Consider the following 18,182-nt stretch of genomic DNA (forward strand, 5'->3'; position numbering starts at 1 on the left):
GCCGCCTGACACCTGTCACCATGTGGTTTCTGGTTCTGTGCCTCGCCCTGTCCCTGGGGCAGACTGGTGAGACAGTGGGGGGGATGTGGGAGGGGGAGCGGTCCCTGACTCTCATGCTGCCCTTGCCCCCTGTAAGTCCTTCCCCTTTAGCACCCCTGCCTGTGGTCCATCCCAAACCAGGGTGCCAAGCTCTTTTCTGTCTCTTGCAGCCCCATCCCAAAATCCTACCTCTCACAGTCTGCATTCCCACACTAGGTCCCTGCCCCCTTCCAGGAACCCTCAGTACTTTCTCCTCTTCCCTAGTCAACTCCTGCTCCTGCTGCTTTCACAAAGGGGCAGGTCCTGGGCCATCTCTGTCCCTCTCTTTGGAGGACCCCAACTCCACTAGACCCTGGGACCCTGGGGCCCTCCTACCCCTAGTTCTCTGTGCCCCAACGGTCTGGCTCTGGAGTCTACAAATCCCACCACACCTCAGTGACTTTTTCCATCCAGCTGTTAGCTCTCAACTGTGTCCTCCAGACCCTGACATCTGGTCCTCCCAAGTCCCCCAAATTCCACCAGCCAGCCCTGCTTGCCAAACTGTGTGACAGCAGATGGGTCCCCATCTGGCACAGGGGAATCTACAAATGCCTCTTCCTTCTCTCTGCCCCAGAACCCCATCCAGCACCTCCAGCTCTCCCAGGAAAAACACCCAAGCCCTCCAATCATCTACTCCTTTCCGTGCAGAATTCCCATCCCTCCCCAGGTCCTGTCCTTCCCCACCTGGATCCCTCCTGCACAAATCTGGTTTTCTGGGGCCCCACCTGCAAGATCCCGAACACCTTCCCAGCTAGCCATCCTGCCCTGACCTGCCCCAAGTAAGGCAATATGTGATTCTAAAACCTCACATAAAGTGGGCCTTCCACTCTGTTCCTATAGCTGCTTGGCCCCTGTTTTGAACATTTCTCCATTCTTGTCCTGGGACTGCCACCAAGAGAACTCCAATCCCTCCAATACCCTCAGATCATGAACCCCACCCCCATGAGAAACAAGAAGCCTGTCCCGCACCCTATCCCATGGTGACTATCACTCATCCCCTCCCTCCTCCTGAGTCCCCGTCCCGTCCTAGTCCTCACCCCAACCCTGTTCTCAGGGCCCCTACCTCTTGGATTGCCACTGTTGGGTTATAGGAAGGGCCCCAAAACCTCACAGGAGCACACCCCCAGCCTCAACCCTAACCCTTTTTTTATCCTTTAACCTGGAAACCCCAAAATCTGACTTGTCCAGCCCAGCTGACCCCTTGTAGCCCCAGTCTAGACACCCCAAATCCTGCCCCAAACTCCCCAGCCCAGATATGCTTCTTGATCTCTCAGACCTGGTTCCCTAAAGTTGCATCTTTTCCTGAACCCCAAAAGCCCAACCCAGGCACAACTGTTTGCCCAGCCTGGGAGCCCTTTAACCCACACCTTTCCTCTCCCAGCCTTGGATCCTCTCCTTTGGGGCCTTTATCCCTCCTTTCTGGAGTCCCTTTCCATTCTTCTAACCCACCGCCTCCCATTCCCAGTCCAAGACCCCAAGTCACCCTAAATAACCTCACCCCTAGATCTGATGTCTGTTCCAGACGCCTCTTGTGTCTCCTACTGTGATCCCTGGGGTCTGCTCTATGCTCAGAGCATAAACTCTCCCCACCCAAGACCAGCCACCAACCCAGGAACATTTCCAGAATTCCAGAACCTTCTCAGCACCCCTTGCCATGTCCCCAGAACCCCAGCCCTGGTTCTCTGTCCCCATGCCCTGCAAGTGCACAGCTCCCTCGCCTAGCCCAGTCCCCCTGCCCCTCCTGCCAACTCCACCCTCCCTAACCCAGCACCCCCTCTGCAGGTGCTGCACCGGCCATCCAGTCCCGGGTTGTGGGAGGCTGGGAGTGTGAGAAGAATTCCCACCCCTGGCAGGTGGCTGTGTACCATTTCAGCAACGTCGAGTGTGGGGGTGTCCTGGTGCACCCCCAGTGGGTGCTCACAGCTGCCCACTGCTTCAGCGAGTGAGTCGGGGCCTGGGGTCTGGGGAGGGGGGCACCTGTACTCCCAACAGGATTGAACAGCCAGTGCCATTTCTCTTGGATAACCTCAGGCGAGGCTGGGGGACTGAGGGACAGAGGGAAAGTTCTGGTCCAGGTACATGGGGAGGCAGAGCTGGGGCTGGACCACCCTCCCACGGCTGCCTGGGTCTCTCTCTGGGTCTCTGTGTGTGCCCTTGTCTAGCTCTGGTTGTGTGTCTGACTGTGACTGTGTTTGGTCTCTGTCTCCCGCTCTGTCTTCATGTCTCTGCATCTCCCCTGTCTCTACCCTCTCTGGGTCACTCTGTGGTCACCTCTGTCACCATGGGTCTCACCCTCCATCTCTCTGCCCATTTCTCTCCCTGGATCTCTGTCCCACGCCCTCCCCCATCACTACTGAACACACACCTAGGATGGGCCTACGGGGACCCGAGAGAAGGAAGGGCTTTAGCCCCAACATGTGTGCATGAGGGGGCGCCTCTCACTCTGCCCAGCTCCCCTCAGGACATCAGTCCACTCTGGGGAGACACAGGGAAGGGCTGGTTTCCACTGGAGCTGGGTGGGACCATTGAGGGAGAAGGAAGGAAAAGAGGGATGGAGAGGGGGAGGGTGGTGGCAGGGAAAGGGGGACGAGACCTTGGGCTCTGGGCTGGGTCCTCTAGGGAGCCCGCGCAGCCCCAGCTGCAGCTGAGCCGCTCTCAGGCCTCCCCTCTCCTGCCAAGGCCCCCCTTTTCTCTCACAGCCCAGACCCTTGGCTTCCTCTCTGCCTCTGGCCCTCACTCTTCCTCTGACTTCCTCGCTCCCGCTCCCAATGGATGTTCCTCACACCTTCCCTGTTCTGCTCTCTCCTTCCTCTTCCCTGTGTGTTTCTCGCTGCCTCTGCCTTTCCTCTTTCTCAGCCTGTCTCTTTTTTGCTCCTTCTGTTGTTTCTCACTGTTCCCTGTCTGCCTTTCTCATTCCCTCTGTCCCTCTGACCATTCATTTTTCACTGTTTCTGTCTCTGCACCTGCCTTTTTCACTCACATTGCCTTCTCACTCACTGTATTTCTCCACAACTCTGCATCTTTCTTCCTCTGTCACCGCCCCACCCCCGCCCCAGTTCTTCTGTTTCTCTTTCAGGACCCTCCCCCCTACTCCCCTGCCCCATTTCCCTTTCCCTCTCCCCTCTCCTCATCCCTCCATCCCCCTCTTTCCCCAGCAAGTACCAGGTCTGGCTGGGTCGCCACAACTTGTTTGACGATGAAGACACAGCCCAGTTTGTCCATGTCAGTAAGAGCTTCCCACACCCACAATTCAACCTGAGCCTCCTGAAGAACTACACCCGCGCGGATGACGAGGACTACAGCCATGACATCATGCTGCTCCGCCTGACGGAGCCGGCCACGATCACGGACGCTGTGAAGGTCCTGGACCTTCCTTACGGGGAACCCGAACCTGAAATGGGGACCATCTGTTTTGCCTCTGGCTGGGGCAGCATCAAACCAGAGAACTGTACGCCTGGGCCGACTGTGCAACCTGGAGCGGGGACAGGCACTCCTGGGTCGAGGGAGAAGGATCCAGGTGGGGTCTGGCCTCAGCCCTTTTTCTCCCCGTTTTGTAGTTTCATACCCAGACAACCTCCAGTGTGTGGACCTTGAAATCCTGCCTAATGATGTGTGTGACAGAGCCCACCCCCAGAAGGTGACAGAGTTCATGCTGTGCGCTGGGGACATGAAAGGTGGCAAAGACACCTGCGCGGTGAGCCAGCCCCTCCCCTCAGGGTCTTAGAAGGCCTGGGGGAGGGGACTTAACTTCTGAATTGGTTCCTGAGAGCTAACCAGGCATCTGCCCCTCACCCCGGGGTCCCCAGCCCCTCCACTCCCCTCCAACCCTCTTCCCTTCCCACACCCCCATCCAGTTACCACCTGCAGCTCACCCCCTCGCACTGTAGTTCACCCGTTCCTGCCTTTGACACATATTTACTGTCTAGTCAGAGAAAGCTTCCTGGAGAGGTGGTCTCTGAGATGAACCCTGCTGGGGGCCAGGGAGGGGACAGCAAGGAGGTCCTGTAGATGGTCCTGCCCTGCTCCTCCTGCCACTGACCTGTTTGCCAGGACTGTCCTCCTGGACCCTGCCCCCTGCCCCCTGCACAAGAGCTGGACCCAAAAGTCCTTTCCTCATTGGCCAGGACTCAAGCCACCGTCCCCCTTCTTTTGAGACAGAGTCTTGCTCTGTTGCCCAGGCTAGAGTGCAGTGGCGTCAGCCTGGCTCACAGCAATCTCAAACACCAGGGCTCAACAGATCCTCCTGCCTCAGCCTCCCGGGTAGCTGGGATTACAGGCAGGGGCCACCATGCCTGCCTAATTTTTTCTATTTTTAGTTGCCCAGCCAATTTCTTTCTAGTTTTGGTAGAGACAGGGTCTCACTCTTGCTGAGGCTGGTCTCGAACTCCTGACCTCAAGAGATCCTCCTGACTCAGCCTCTCAGAGTGTTAGGATTACAGGCGTGAGCCACTGTGAACAGCCCACTGTCCCCCTTCTGTTGGAATCCCCACCTACCTTCTGGGAGTGGGGCCTGGAGGCCCTAAGTCTTAAGAGCTGGGGCTCCGCCTGGGCTCTGCTGTCTCCTCTGACACTGTCTCTCCTCCCCTTGTGCTCCCAGGGTGACTCGGGGGGCCCACTGATCTGCAATGGCGTGTTCCAAGGTCTCATAGGATGGGGCCACGTCCCATGTGCCAACCCCAAGATGCCCTCACTCTACGTCAGACTGCAGAAGTACCTTGAGTGGATCAAGGACACCATGGCAAACAACCCCTGAATGCCCAGCCAGTCCCCGACCCCTAAGTAAAATCAGATGTGCATCAAATGTGCCTCAAGTTCTGGCATCATCTGGCCTTCCAGACTCCAGACTCCTAGACACTTGGGACCCACTTGACTGAGGTTAGAGCCACCTCAGCTGTACCAATCTTGTGCCCAGAGGCCTGCAATCATGAGCAAGTGGGGGAAAGGAAGGGGCCCTGTCAGGTATAGACAAACATGCATGAAAAAGTCAGATCCCAAAAGGCAAGTCGGGGACACCAAACCACTTTGCTCACACTGGGCCTGACCCTGCCTTGTGGGGGAGATGGGGGCAGTGGAAGGTGGGATATGGAGATGTTGGATAGCCCCACTCTTTATTGTGATGGGGAAGCCAGGAGAGGGGCCAAGGGATGTTATTGCAAGCCACGCCTTCTGCCTCAGGGCTACACCAAATGCTGAGGGGTGCCGTGTCCACCTGGGGGCAAAAGTGGACATGGGGCGGGGCTGGAACTCCGGGAGAGGGGTTCTGATGGAGATCACCCTGGCTGAAAGGACAGAAAGTGGATTCAGGGCATGGCCTGTGAGGGCTGGGCACCCTGGGGTGGGGCCACACAAACTAGCCACACTGTAGGGCTCAGTGGAACGCTTAGAGCGGGCAGAACTGGAAGGGGTGTCGGCCTTCTGGAATGGGGGCACTGTGAGGACCCGGTGGACAGACACAGAACCACAAAGGGTTGGCCCTACAGCCATGGTCGGGGTTTGTCACCTGTCCTTGGAGGACATGGCCTGGTCTCAGGGAGTGGGGTCTCAAGGGAGGTCTAATCTTGGGGGTGTGGCCACACTGAAGGGGCCGGGGCCAGCATCTGGCCAGGGCTACCGGTCAGTGTCCTGAGAAGATCAGGTGCTATTCCTTGGTGAGACTTGGGGGCTCTCCTGGATGGTGTGTGAATTGGGCAAGTGCAGGATACGCTCACAGTTGATGTCTGGGTTCCGGTGTTTGGATGTGCACCTGTGGGCACAATGCTGCAAGGCCCACCGGCGAGAGCTCAACGGCCGCTCCTTAAAGGTCATCTTCCTGCTCCACAAGCCCACTTGGTTTAAGTAGGACAGGGCTCCTGGGGGAGAGAGCTGGGTGGGTCCTTGGACTCGAGCCCCACCCTCGGCCCCGCCCCATTGCCCATTCCTCGAGGCTTCTCCTCGAAGCTTCCCCTCCAGGTCCGCCCCCATCCAGCCCAAGGCCTCACCTCTTGTTCTCCCCCTCCCGAGATCCGCCCCCTGCCTTGCCGAGGTCCCGCCCCTTCCTGCCGAGGCCTCTCTCTGACCGGCCCACAGCATCAGGGCGCTGGCACACCAGCACAGGTAGAAGGTAACCAGGTAGGATATCCGTGGCTTCGGATGCACTGTCTCACAGTTAACTGCAAAGAGCATCAGGCTGACGAAAATCAGGAGCCCTGGGGTGGGGCCAGAGACGGAAAAGAGGCTGGACAGTGGCTCTGTGACCCCCAGCAAGAGAAGAGAGACAGATACATCCTCTTCTACCCACCATGACAAGCAGAGAGAAACACACACACACGAGACAGAAAGAAAGATACTTGGAGAAAATGCGGGGGTGGGAAGAGAGGGAAACAGTGTGAAACAGAGATACCCCCCACACACACCCCAACTGAGAAAGAGAGTAGAACTCAGGTAAACACAGAGAGTCAGGCAGAGATCCTAAGAGACATTCCAAGACAGAGACCTAGCAGACAGCAGAGCATAAAGTCTAGATACCCCTCCTCAAAGCCAGAAAGAGATGCTGGGGGTAGGAACACCGCCACCCCCACCCCGAGCCAACAATCAACAATGCTGATGCTAAGGGAACTGAAGACAAAGTCGACCTTCCACAGGCAGGGGAAGAATGGCCGGAAGGAGAGGCCCATGGCAGGGAGGAGGAAGACGCACAGCCCCAGGGCCAGGAACATGAAACATTCGCTCATATGGATAAGAACTGGGCGGAGGCAGGACAAGTATCCCAAAGTCACCCCCAGACGCTCCTCAAGGTCACCTTCCAAAGTCATTCCCACTGACACCCATGAGCAGCCCAATAGACATCCCCAAAGTCTGGCTTCAGACATCCTCAAAATCACCCCCACTCACATCAACAAAGTCACCTCCTAGAAACCCCCAAATAACTCCACTCTCACTCACAAAGTCACCTCCAGGTACCCCTAAAGTCAACTCAATGTCATCCCACTTACATCCTCAAAAGTTTTCCCAAATTACCCCCATTTACCTCAATTTCAATGGTCATTCTCATAATCAACCCCACATATACCCCCAAGGTCACCCCACAGATGACCCCCCAAATTCATCCCCGTTTACATCCACATCCTCAAGGTCATCCCGCAGAACCATTTCAGTCATTTCTAGAGTCAGACACCCCCAAACTAACCCTATTCGTATTCCTAAAAGATGTTCCATAGCAACTCACATTAATACCCATAGTATCACCCCCAAACAACCCCAATAGCACCCTCAAGTTATCCAAGACACTTGTCACCCCCAGTGATCTCCAAAGTCACCCTGTGTCTGCTATAGTCTCTCCTAGTCATACCCCAAGGTTCCTTAGTGATCCCATCAACATGCCCAGAACTTCCCCAGACATCCCAATATCACCCCATTCACACCCTACAGCCCCTCAACAAGCACACAAACAGATGTACACACAAGAAAAACTTCCAAATCAAATACTCTAAAACCAATGTGCTCCAAAACTCAGTTCTAGTTTACAACTGATATTTAGCCACTTTACATTTCCAGTATGACAAGGATGTTTCAGCTCTGAGAATTACATCTCCTCCTTTTAGCCCTTTTTCTACTTAGTCTACTGTTGAACAGCACAAGGCTGTTTTAGATAAATGAGCTAAGCTCTCATCTGCTTTGTTTCTAGAAAACTGCATATCTCTCTAACACTGGACAAGAAAGTGAAAGTTTCATCATATATACAGAACAGCAATAGCACTCTCAGGATTTAGGGAGACACCAGTCTTTCCCTAAACCTTGGTTCTGTCTGCTCATTGGAGAGTCAAGAAGCAGAGGTCAGGGAGAAGGGACTGAGCCAGAAATCAAGACCCTGAATGGAGAATTTGGTCTGCCCAGATAGCAGCCTACCATCTCTCGGGGGATACACTCCACTCCACTCAAATAATCCTGGTTGAAGGCTTCTCATGACATACCCTACCCTCTGGGCCACAGAGGTATTCCTGTGACTCAGGCTGAGCCAATCACTGTCCTTTGTGCTCCAGCCCCTGTAATAGGTCCAAAGATGGGGACATGACCAAAGCTAACCAATCAAGGTCTGCCCTGGGAACTTTTCCAATTAAAGCTGTCAGGGAAGAGCACTCTCTCCTCTAGGAAAGGGGATTTATAAGCCTGGAGCTGCCTGAGCCTTGGACCCAGCCTCATGGGGATAGAACTGAGAGTAAAACTAAGAAGGAAAAGCAGACAAGAGAAAGAAAGAAGGAGCACTGAGATGACACTCAAGTCCCTGACTCTCAACATCCCAGAGGCCAGCCCACTCTGTGGTTTGGTCAGGATGAGTGCACATTTACAGCTTACCTCCATGCCTTTCATCCTCCTACCCATGCCACACTCTCAGCCCTAATTATAAGCCAATCAGCACACTGCATTGTTTTGGCCACGTAACTAGTTCAGGGTACCCATGTGCCTCAAGCCACACAGGACTTTTGCAAGAACCATTGACATCTTTTTTTCTACCAGACTTGGAAGTCAATTAGCAATTCTGCAAAGTTGTTAACAGCTTTACCAGTTATTTGTCTGTCTGCTCTCAAGTCATTCCCACCGTGCCCTGTTCTGTATTGCAAGGACTACACTTCTCAGCCTCCTTTGCCTACAGGTTTACCAGTGTGTTTGCCTAATGGGAACTGGCAGAAGACTGGAAAGAGGGGACAAGCCAGGGTATTTGTCCTCTTCTCTATTTAGGCCTCTCTGGTGGTGTCTTCAGTGGTAGCTGAATCTCTTCTCTGATTCTAGCCACTGCTGAGCAAATCCAACCATGGGTCTATGCCTTCCAGATGGCTGAAGTTTCTGGGTTCTAGTAATACCACCTCCACCCATTGTCCTTCTGGCTGAGGGGAGTAGCAGCTTCCTGTAGTTTCTAACACCTGGTTTTCCCCACTATTCCCTATTTGACTTCTCAGCTGTTCTGTTACCCATGAAACCAATTCCCTATGAAGAATCTAGAATCTTCCCTCTGAAGAATCTAGAATGATTTGTTTTCCTAACTGAATCCTGACTTGCCACTACATAGAGCCTTGAGAATGAAACCAACTCAAGTAGCCAAGAAACAGCAGTATCTGAAGCTATCACTTGGACCCCTGAATCCAGCCATGCCTGAAAGCATTCCTACCTCCACCATTTTTCACCCAGGTGATCCCATAAATTCCTTCACTTAAGCTAGTTCAAATTAGTTTCTGTCACTTGTGACCCAAAGACTCCTAATTCAGGTCCCCTCCTTAGGTCAGCCAGGAGCACAAATTCAATGTTCCCTGCATACTAGCCACCAAAATCACAATCACACCCTAAAAATAATAATAATTGTTTTGAGCCAGCATCTCACTCTGTTGCCCAGGCAGTGGCGTCATCATAGCTCACCACAACCTCAAACTCCTGGGCTCAAGCAATTCTCCTGCCTTAGTCTCCCAAGTAACTGGGACTACAGGCATGCGCCACAAGGCCCAGCTAATTTTTTCTATATATATTTTTAGTTGTCCAGATAATTTTTATTTCTATTTTTAGTAGAGATGGGGTCTCGCTCAGGCTGGTCTCGAACTCCTGACCTCCAGTGATCCACCCGCCTTGGCCTCCCAGAGGGCTAGGATTACAGGTGTGAGCCACCGTGCCCGGCCATTGGTACTATCTTAAAATCACCTTTGGCCCTTTGGCTTTTGTTAAAAAAAATTTAGAGACAGGGTCTTTCTATGCTACCCAGGCTGGAGTGCAGTGGCTATTCGCTGGTGTGATCATAGCTCACTGCAGCCTTCAATTCCTGGGCTCAAGAGATCCTCTCGAGTAGATGAGACTACCAGCATGTGCCACCAGGCCCAGCTTTGGCCATTTTTTAGCATTACAGCATCTACTAAGGATAGTGTCTTAGATTTTATGAAATGCAATGCTATGTAGTGGTTAAAATAAAATAACGTGGGTATTCATGTAATTAAAAACAAAAGTTTGTGTTTCTTCTTTCAAAGGATATTCACAAAAGCCAAAGAAAAGAATGGGGAGACAGTAATTTGAAAAGTTCCCACCCCACACCCATATGAGAGGTCACACATATAGCTTGGGGTTCCTGCATCCCTGCTGACTTCTCTGATCTCTTCTTATCAAGCTGTCACTGGGTCTGCCTCCTCTCCCCAACCTGGAATTGGAAATCTTTGAGAGTGAGGAGCAGGACTAATTTTCTCTAGGTCCCTGAGACCCCAGAGAAAGGTGAAGAGAAACAGAGGAAGAAGAGAACAAGGAGAGTCATGGAACTTGAGAAGGGAATAAAAGGATGAAACTGACTCACAAAAGACCCTCAGAGGTGTAGGGGGAGGGGTGGGTAGTGAAACCACGCCAGAGTTAAAGAAACCAGCAACTAACAAATTCTTGAGCTTACAGGATGGCATATAAGAAAAGAAACAACTTGTTGAAACTGCTGAAACCCCTTCTACTTGTAAAATAACAAAACTGGCTGAAATCTGTTGGAACCAATATGGCCAACTGGCATCAACAGAGAATGAACTTGCTGACATCACAGCCAAATTTCATACTAACTCCAGCCAAATTTGCACATGCAACCCTTGAGGCGACATGAAGAGATAACTATGCATCCCTGAGGACTTTCCAGACCTCCCCTTTCCTTCCACCAGTCATAATCACAGAATCCCCACCCCCTAAACCTTTTCTAATTAAAGTACTGCCTTAAAGCCAGCACTAGGAGACAGATTTGAGCTGGACTCCTGTCTCCTTGTTGGCCAACTTGCAATAAAGCTTTTCTTTTCTCAAAAACCTGGCACCACAGTATTGGCTTCTAGCACATCAGGCAGCAAGCCCCTTTTGCTCAGTAACAGCAGGAAGAGGGAATTATAAATTCAGATGTAGGCCCTCCGGAAAATGTTAGAATTCATTGATAGGACAGCCTTACTAATAAATTATCTAACAGAGAAAAATAAACTAACAGAAATAAAAAAGAGGAGTAAACTCACAGCATATAATTTGCCCCTTTGAAGGGAAAGATCACAGCATAACAGCCCCTTGTCTAATTAACCACCTCAGGCTTAACTCGCTGTCTTTTAAGATTAACCACCTGTGTGGCTTAACTTATTCTCTTTAAGAGTTTGTTTTAATAGCCTTGAAGAGCCCTGAGCAGACATACCTGGGAGTATGAACTTCCCCCAGCCCCAGCTATCAGCAGACCATATACCAATGAGGCTGATAAGCCAGCCTCAGAGGAGAGGGAAGGAGGGAGAGAGAGGGAGAGAGGGGGCAGAGAGAGAGAGAGGGAAAGGAAAAACAGACACAGCTGCTTCACAACCGTTTTTGCTATCAGTTGGCAGCAATCACTTTTTTTCATGCTCATTGGCCCCATAAAAACCCCAAACCCCCTATTCTTGTGGCTGGCACTTCTCCTTTTTTCTCTTGTGCTGCGCCCTTCCCTTCCTTGAGAAGTAACTAAAGTTTCTTTCTTTAAAACAATTCTAATCTTTGTGTCGAGAATTCTTTCTCATCCTGCATTACAAGTTCCCACCCTAACATTCATCCTAGAGATGCTGTTGACCCAAGCCTGATTCACCCCTGCCTCAGCCCTGCCTAGCCCTGACCCTAGCCTGGCCCCTCTCTGACCTGCTGCCTCCAACCTGACCCCTCCCTTACCCCATCCCACCCCATCCTAACCCAGCCCCAGCCCCCACGTCACTCACATAAGGTAGAGTCTGAGGCCAGGGCCAAGGTCCCAACCTCCTGGAACCCCTCCAACTGTCATGGAACCTCCCCCAACCCCAGCTGAAAGCCAGACTGAATCCCTGAGCCCTGCCTGTGGATGGCAGGAGAGGCCAAGAAACACAGAAGAAGGGGCAGAGAAATCCAAATGACAGGGGACAGAGTCTGAACTCTAGAGAGAAACCAACAGGCTTCCAGGCAGCCACTGAAGCGTCTGGAAGGAGGGGCTGAGGCAGTTGGCAGGCTGCTGAATGCATCTGGGGACTGACCCTGCCCTGCAAATGGCTCAGAGGCGTCAAGCTGACCTACAGAGCACCCAGTCAGGTTTCCTGCCAGCAGCAACCAACAACACCCAAGCCAAGACCCAAGACCCTCCACCAATTACCTACAACCCCCAAGTCAATACCCAAAACCCTCCACCAGCTGTCAGCAGTCACCAGGTCAGTATCCAAGACCCTCTGCCAACTGTCAAAAGTCACTCAGACAGTATCCAAGACCCCTTGCCAATTATCCACAGTCACCGGGTCAGTATCCAAGACCCTCCATCAGCTACCACCAGGCACCGGGTCAGTATCCAAGACTCTTCACAAGCTGTCAGCAGTCGCCAGGTCAGTATCCAAGACCCCTTGCCAATTATCCACGGTCACCGGGTCAGTATCCAAGACACACCATCCATTACCTACAGTCGCTGTTTCAGTACCCAAGATGCTCAACCAATTTTCCAAACTCACCACAACAGTATCCAAAGTTTTCACCCCTTGACCAATGTTAAATCAGTCACCCATAGTAACCATGACCATATCCAAAACCACCTGCCGACAACCAAGACTTCCCAATTTAGTATTCCAATTCCCATGTCACAAATCTGGGCCAGTGCTGATGTCCCCCCATCAATTACCCGTAGCCCTTAGACCAGTATCCAAAGCTTCAAATTGATTATCTGGGATTTCCGGAGAATTTCCAAGAATATGTGCCCAGCTCCCACCTCAACCAAATTCCACCAGACAATAGCCACAATTTTTCATCGGGCAGCTCCACGGGGACCAGTTCTGGCGGGTAAGAGGCTGGGGCCCAGGCGGTGGGCCACGTTCTGGGCTAGAATTCTGAGGGAGGGGAAGCAGCCAAAAGTCAGGGACCTGAAGCAGGGTTGGTTTTTCAGAAACTAGAGGTGTGGCAGGGCTTGGAAGCTAGACCTAAAGGCTGGCCCCAGGTGGGGCATGGCATAGAGGCAAGACCTGGGAGGTAAAGGGCATGGAGGGTGGCCATGGGGTAGACACGGTCTAAGGCTGGACCTGGGGTAGCTGGGCAGGGTGGCAGGACTCAATGCTGACACTGGCGGTGGGCGATCTGCTGCAGGGTGCAGAAGTGTCACTGCCATTCAACACTGTCTGTATGCTGGTGGCTGCTGCATGAAGCCAAGAAGATCAGCAGCCAGCTGAGCCTGGTGTTGAGCCTGGCTGGTGTGGTGATCATCGCTCTCATCATTCTGGTCCAGCCCTGGGTCCACTTCCAGGTGCCACTGAGGCCCCCTGGGGATCCTGCTGGCTCCCTGACCATGCTCATCAATACCATCTTCTTTGTGCGGTGCCCTGACATCTCCTGCTGGCATGAGTATGACTACGATGCTTGTAAGCCCTGCCCTGTCCTCACCACTCCTGGGACTCATCTCTCTACTTTATCCCAGGGACCCCTTCACCTATCACAGAATGGTTTCTTCCTTCCCTGGAATGATTGTCACAGGCCCTGTGTGGTCCTCACTGCCCCCAGATGATCCTCACTGCCCCAGGATAGTCCTCAGAGCCTCAGGAAGATCCTCACTGCCTGGATGGTCTTCATGGCCCAGGATGGTCTCACTGCCCGAGATGGTCCCCACTGCCTGGGATGGTCCTCATTGCCTGGGATGTTCTCCTCAGCTCTAGGATAGTCTTTACAGCCCTTGGATGCTTCTCACAGCCCTAGGATAGTCCTCACTGCCTGGGGATGGTCTTCACTCCCCTGAGATAGTCCTCACAGCTCTAGGATGGTCCTCACAGTTCGAGAATGGTCCTTACTGTTTCCCACCTCACTTCTCACTGCCCAAGAACCTGTCCTCACCCACCCAGAGATATATCCTCAATGCCAGAGGTATCAGCTTCAATATCCCTCCTTTAGAACCTAATTTAAATTTTCTTAAAATTAGAATAAATAATTTGCAAGGGAGGGGATTTGAGAATACTCTCAGACTAACTGGTGATCCTTTTCCCCATGCCCAGAGCCCGAGGGCCAATCTTGGTGTTCTTGATTCTCTTCCTTCCCCAGACTTGCTGGACCTGGCCTGGGCCTTCCTCATCTTCTCCAGCATCACTAGCCTCTGCCTCTGCATAGCCCTACTGAGCACCATCTTCTTTACCAGCTCCAACCACCCCAAACTGGATTTCTTCATCTTCATCACCAGTATCCTGACAGGCACATCACTTAGATCCTTTCCTTGGGAACTTCACCCAGTGCCAATCATGAAACCCAACCCCATCCCCACTACACTCCAATCCCTTCCCTATCCTCACCTTCACCCCCCATCCTAATCCTATTTCCTTCCAAATCTCTAACCCATCCCAATAAAAAATATCAATCTCCAGTCCAACCCCATCTCCATCACCAACAAATGTCAAACTCATCCACATCCCTTTCCCTGATGTCCATCCCCACCCTGACCCCATCCCTAGTTTATCTTCTTTCTGATTTCCAACCCATCCCCATCTCTTCACAAACTTCAGTACCCAACTTAACCCCACACCTAATTATTCTCAGCACGTTTCAAATTCAACCCAACCCTATCACCTGTGAACTTCAACTTCCAACTGAACGTCTATCTCCAACTTGTATCTTCCAACCCCATCTTCTTTTCAATCCCCAACCCCAACCCTATAACCTGTGTACCTCACTCTCAAACTCAACCCAACCCATTCCCAACTCCATCCTTTTACCTGTATCCAATCCATCCCCACCCCCAACCACAACCAATCCCCATCCCCATCCCAACATCCTCCTCAACTTCACCCTCCACCTGATTCCCAACTCCATTCAAAATCCTGTCCCATCACCAGCTCTGTGATTTTGTTCCAGCTACTTCCTCTTCCCAAAACACAGTTTTCTCACCTGTAAGATGGGGACAAAATTTCCTACCATGTAGAGGTGTAGTGAGGACTGAATTAGAAAATGTCAGTACTTGATGGTAGCTATTTAATTTTGCACAAGTCCTCACCATGATAACCTCCCACCCCACCCAAATAACTCAAAATTGATATTCCAATTAGAATAGTTTAATTTTCCATTTGCATGCCAAATCATACTTTAAAATGGGGATTTTTAATCTGGAAATGAGGGATATTGTGTTCCTGTCCCTCGTAGTAATTGATCACAACTTTTACTTGCATCAGGAAAACAGTCTTGGAGAGTGATAGTAAGGGCAAGAATATAGAACATTTAGCTTCCTGTTTCCTTGTTAGTAACTAGCACTTATCCAGTTTACTAATAGCTCTTCCTAATTGTTTAAATATAAAGTACCAAGTGTAGAAAACACATTGGTTTTAAACCATCTACAACAGGACATTTTTCTATAAGAAAATCATTTCTGTCCATTCCCCTCCTTTTAATTAAGCATAAAACATCTACATTATTTTTCAATAGCAGAAGGCAAAATTTCCCAGTACTCAACTATCTGGGGGGAAAAAAACCAAGTCTTTTCTCATTCACAAATTATCTTTAATTCATGTCATTTCAAATATCCTTAAGGACCAAGTTCTTTGTCCATTGCTTCAGAAGCCTAAAATTAAAGACCAATATAATGATAATGATCATCCCAATCCTTGAGGGCTTACTATGTGCAAGGAAATGTACCTGGCACATAGTCAATAACTCCTCCTGATAGCCCTAGGAGATAGGTCCTATAATTATGCCCACTCTACATGAGGGAACTGAGGCTTAGTGAGATGGAGTGGCTGCCCTAAGGTGACAGGCAAAGGCAGGAAAGAACCCTGTTCTGCTGGACTCAAAGCCTGTGGTTTCAGACAGTATTATTGTCTGGTTAAAGAACATGGCTTGCACTTCCAATGTCCTCTAGCATGACATTGTCAGGAGCCCACCTTCCTGCTTGTGAGCAAAGGTACAGGGTCTGGGAGGTTAAATAAAATGGGGGAAAATGAGCAACAGCTGGGCAGCAGCACAACTATGAGCAAGAGTCCTCACATGCCTGATTCCTGGCCTCCTAACACCTGTATTCATGCAGGGACCAGCATCGTGTTGGGTATCCTGTTCTACCTGCTGCAGGCCCACCAGTACCTGCAGGAAGGCATGGGTTACCAGCTGGGGCCCAGCTTCTACTTGGCATGGACTGGTGTCTTCCTCTTCCTGATGACTGGTCTGGGCTAGGATGGGGTTGAGTTTGGGCATGGGTTCAGGGATGCAGATAGGTATTGTTTGGGATGCGGATGGGGTTGGGGATAGGGCTAGGGAGGATGCGACTGAGGTGGGAGAGACAGGGTTGGGGATGCACATGGGGCTGGATGTGTGGATGGGGTTGGGTTAGAGTTTAGAAATGAGTTGGAGTTGAGTTTGGGTTTAGGGATGGGTTTGTGAGTAGGTGAGAGGAAGGGATGGAATTGGGGATGGGTTTAAAAATAGGTTTGGGGATGAGGTTGGGTTTGAGAATGGGGTTGGACACAGTATAGGGCATGCAGTTGGGCTCGGAGACAGGACTGGGATCGGGGTTGGGCTGATGAACTCTGTGTCTCATCCCTTGTCCTCTTCCTCTCCCCAGGTTTCTTCTCCTATCTGAATTACATGAATTTCTGGTCCATCCTACCAATAGAGGCCATCTGGACTTAACACATTGGAAATGACCCCACTGCTGGCCTGCTCTCACGGCTCTTTGTCAAGCACCTGACAACCCTGCTCTCTAGCCCCCACCTCCACCAAGACTCTTGTCCTTTTTCAGTCCCTCTGACTCCTCTCAATCCAGATTAATAATCTGTACTATTAAATCTGTATTTTCTGCCCAAAATATTCTTTAATTTAGCTCGGTACCTTGGAAGTATTCTGTGGAACTACCATCCTTGTCTAGGGCCAATCTTGGGCTGTCTAGGGTAGAGGGAAAGGAAAGGGAAGGGACTCAAAGGTAAGGGACTCGAGGCACAAGGTCAGCAAAAAGACTGGGCCAATGGTCTCTGGCAGACAGATAGTGCCAAGAGAGAACAGAGGCCAGATCTCTAGGGGCCTCAGTAGGCCACAGTGAGAATTTTGCTTTTATGCTGTAGTGAGACAGCAGACGGTGACAGAAATGGCTCTTATTTCCTTAAGAGAGGAAGTTAGGTCTCTTCTTTTTCCTTCAGACCACAAGTTTAATGGAAGGAGTATCCTCCATAGAAGGAAAAAAACCCAATTGACCAAGGGGACCCGCTAAACAAAGTGTGTTCTATTCACACAAAGGAACCCTCTGCCTTTGTCATTGTTTAATGAATGAGATAATTCTGTAGGTACTGCTGTGGGGACACTACTTACAGGACAAATAAGAGTGAAAAAAAGTATCTTTCTCTGTAAGCTGTGTGTGTGGATATGAAGCAAAAAGCCCATGCCAAATTGTTGATAATGGTAATCTCTGGTGAGGCGGCATTGGAATAGAGAAGTTTCATATTTTTATCTTCAAAAAATTTTTGTACACTCATCTCAGTTGAAATGTACTGCTCTGATCTCCAACCCTACCAAGAATCCGGGTCCCCAGGCCTTAGACCATCAAAAGTGGGGGGTGAGCCTCAAACCCCGACCTCCCTCAGCCCCAAGTGTCCCGGCGCCCAATCCCCTCTTCTCCCAAACACAGGGAGCCTGACCCCAGCTTCCCCGCCAACTGACGCAGCAGTGCAGACCCCCAGCCCCCTGCACCCTCAGACCCCAGGGTCCCGCCTCCCGGACCTTGGCCTCTCACCGGGCAGGCTCCGCGCCTCGCGGGCGCTTCCCCACAATGGCTCCCTGTCAATCCCCGCCCCGGCCCCGCCTCCCGCTCCGGGGCTGGGACTCACCTAAGGGTTCGGCCTTTCAGCGTCGACCCCGCCTCTGCAGCCACGCTTCGCGCCACTGTCGCGCTGGCAACTCCAGTCGTTTCTCTCTCCGGCCCCGCCCGCCCTCGAGGGCTTTTCTCGTCACCGCCCATCTTTGGTGCTGTCCTCAGAATTGCCTGACGCGGGTGACCTGACATTTTTTTTTTTTTCCCCAGTATATCCTTGCTCCTTTTTGTCCGCCTCCGGAGACAATGTGTTTTCTCTCGTTCTGGAAGATTCTAGCGGAAACAAGCATCATGCCATTCCGCAAGCATCAAAGCTGGTTTTCTCCAGCAGGCGCGCGTCCCGGACGCCCCGGGAGCA

The 18,182-nt window shown here is 51.6% G+C and overlaps 1 protein-coding gene across 1 annotated transcript; it reads left to right on the forward strand.

The window, feature by feature from the left end:
• On the forward strand, positions 1 to 4,873 carry KLK1 (kallikrein 1). Its single transcript, XM_045531030.1, has 5 exons — positions 1 to 66; positions 1,861 to 2,020; positions 3,234 to 3,526; positions 3,636 to 3,772; positions 4,676 to 4,873. The coding sequence occupies exons 1-5, from the start codon at positions 21 to 23 to the stop codon at positions 4,829 to 4,831; spliced, it is 792 nt and encodes a 263-aa protein (XP_045386986.1). The 5' UTR covers positions 1 to 20; the 3' UTR covers positions 4,832 to 4,873.
• The last annotated feature ends 13,309 nt before the right edge of the window (positions 4,874 to 18,182 follow it).

Source organism: Lemur catta, chromosome 19, assembly GCF_020740605.2.
Source record: "Lemur catta isolate mLemCat1 chromosome 19, mLemCat1.pri, whole genome shotgun sequence".
NCBI classification, from domain to species: Eukaryota; Metazoa; Chordata; class Mammalia; order Primates; family Lemuridae; genus Lemur; species Lemur catta.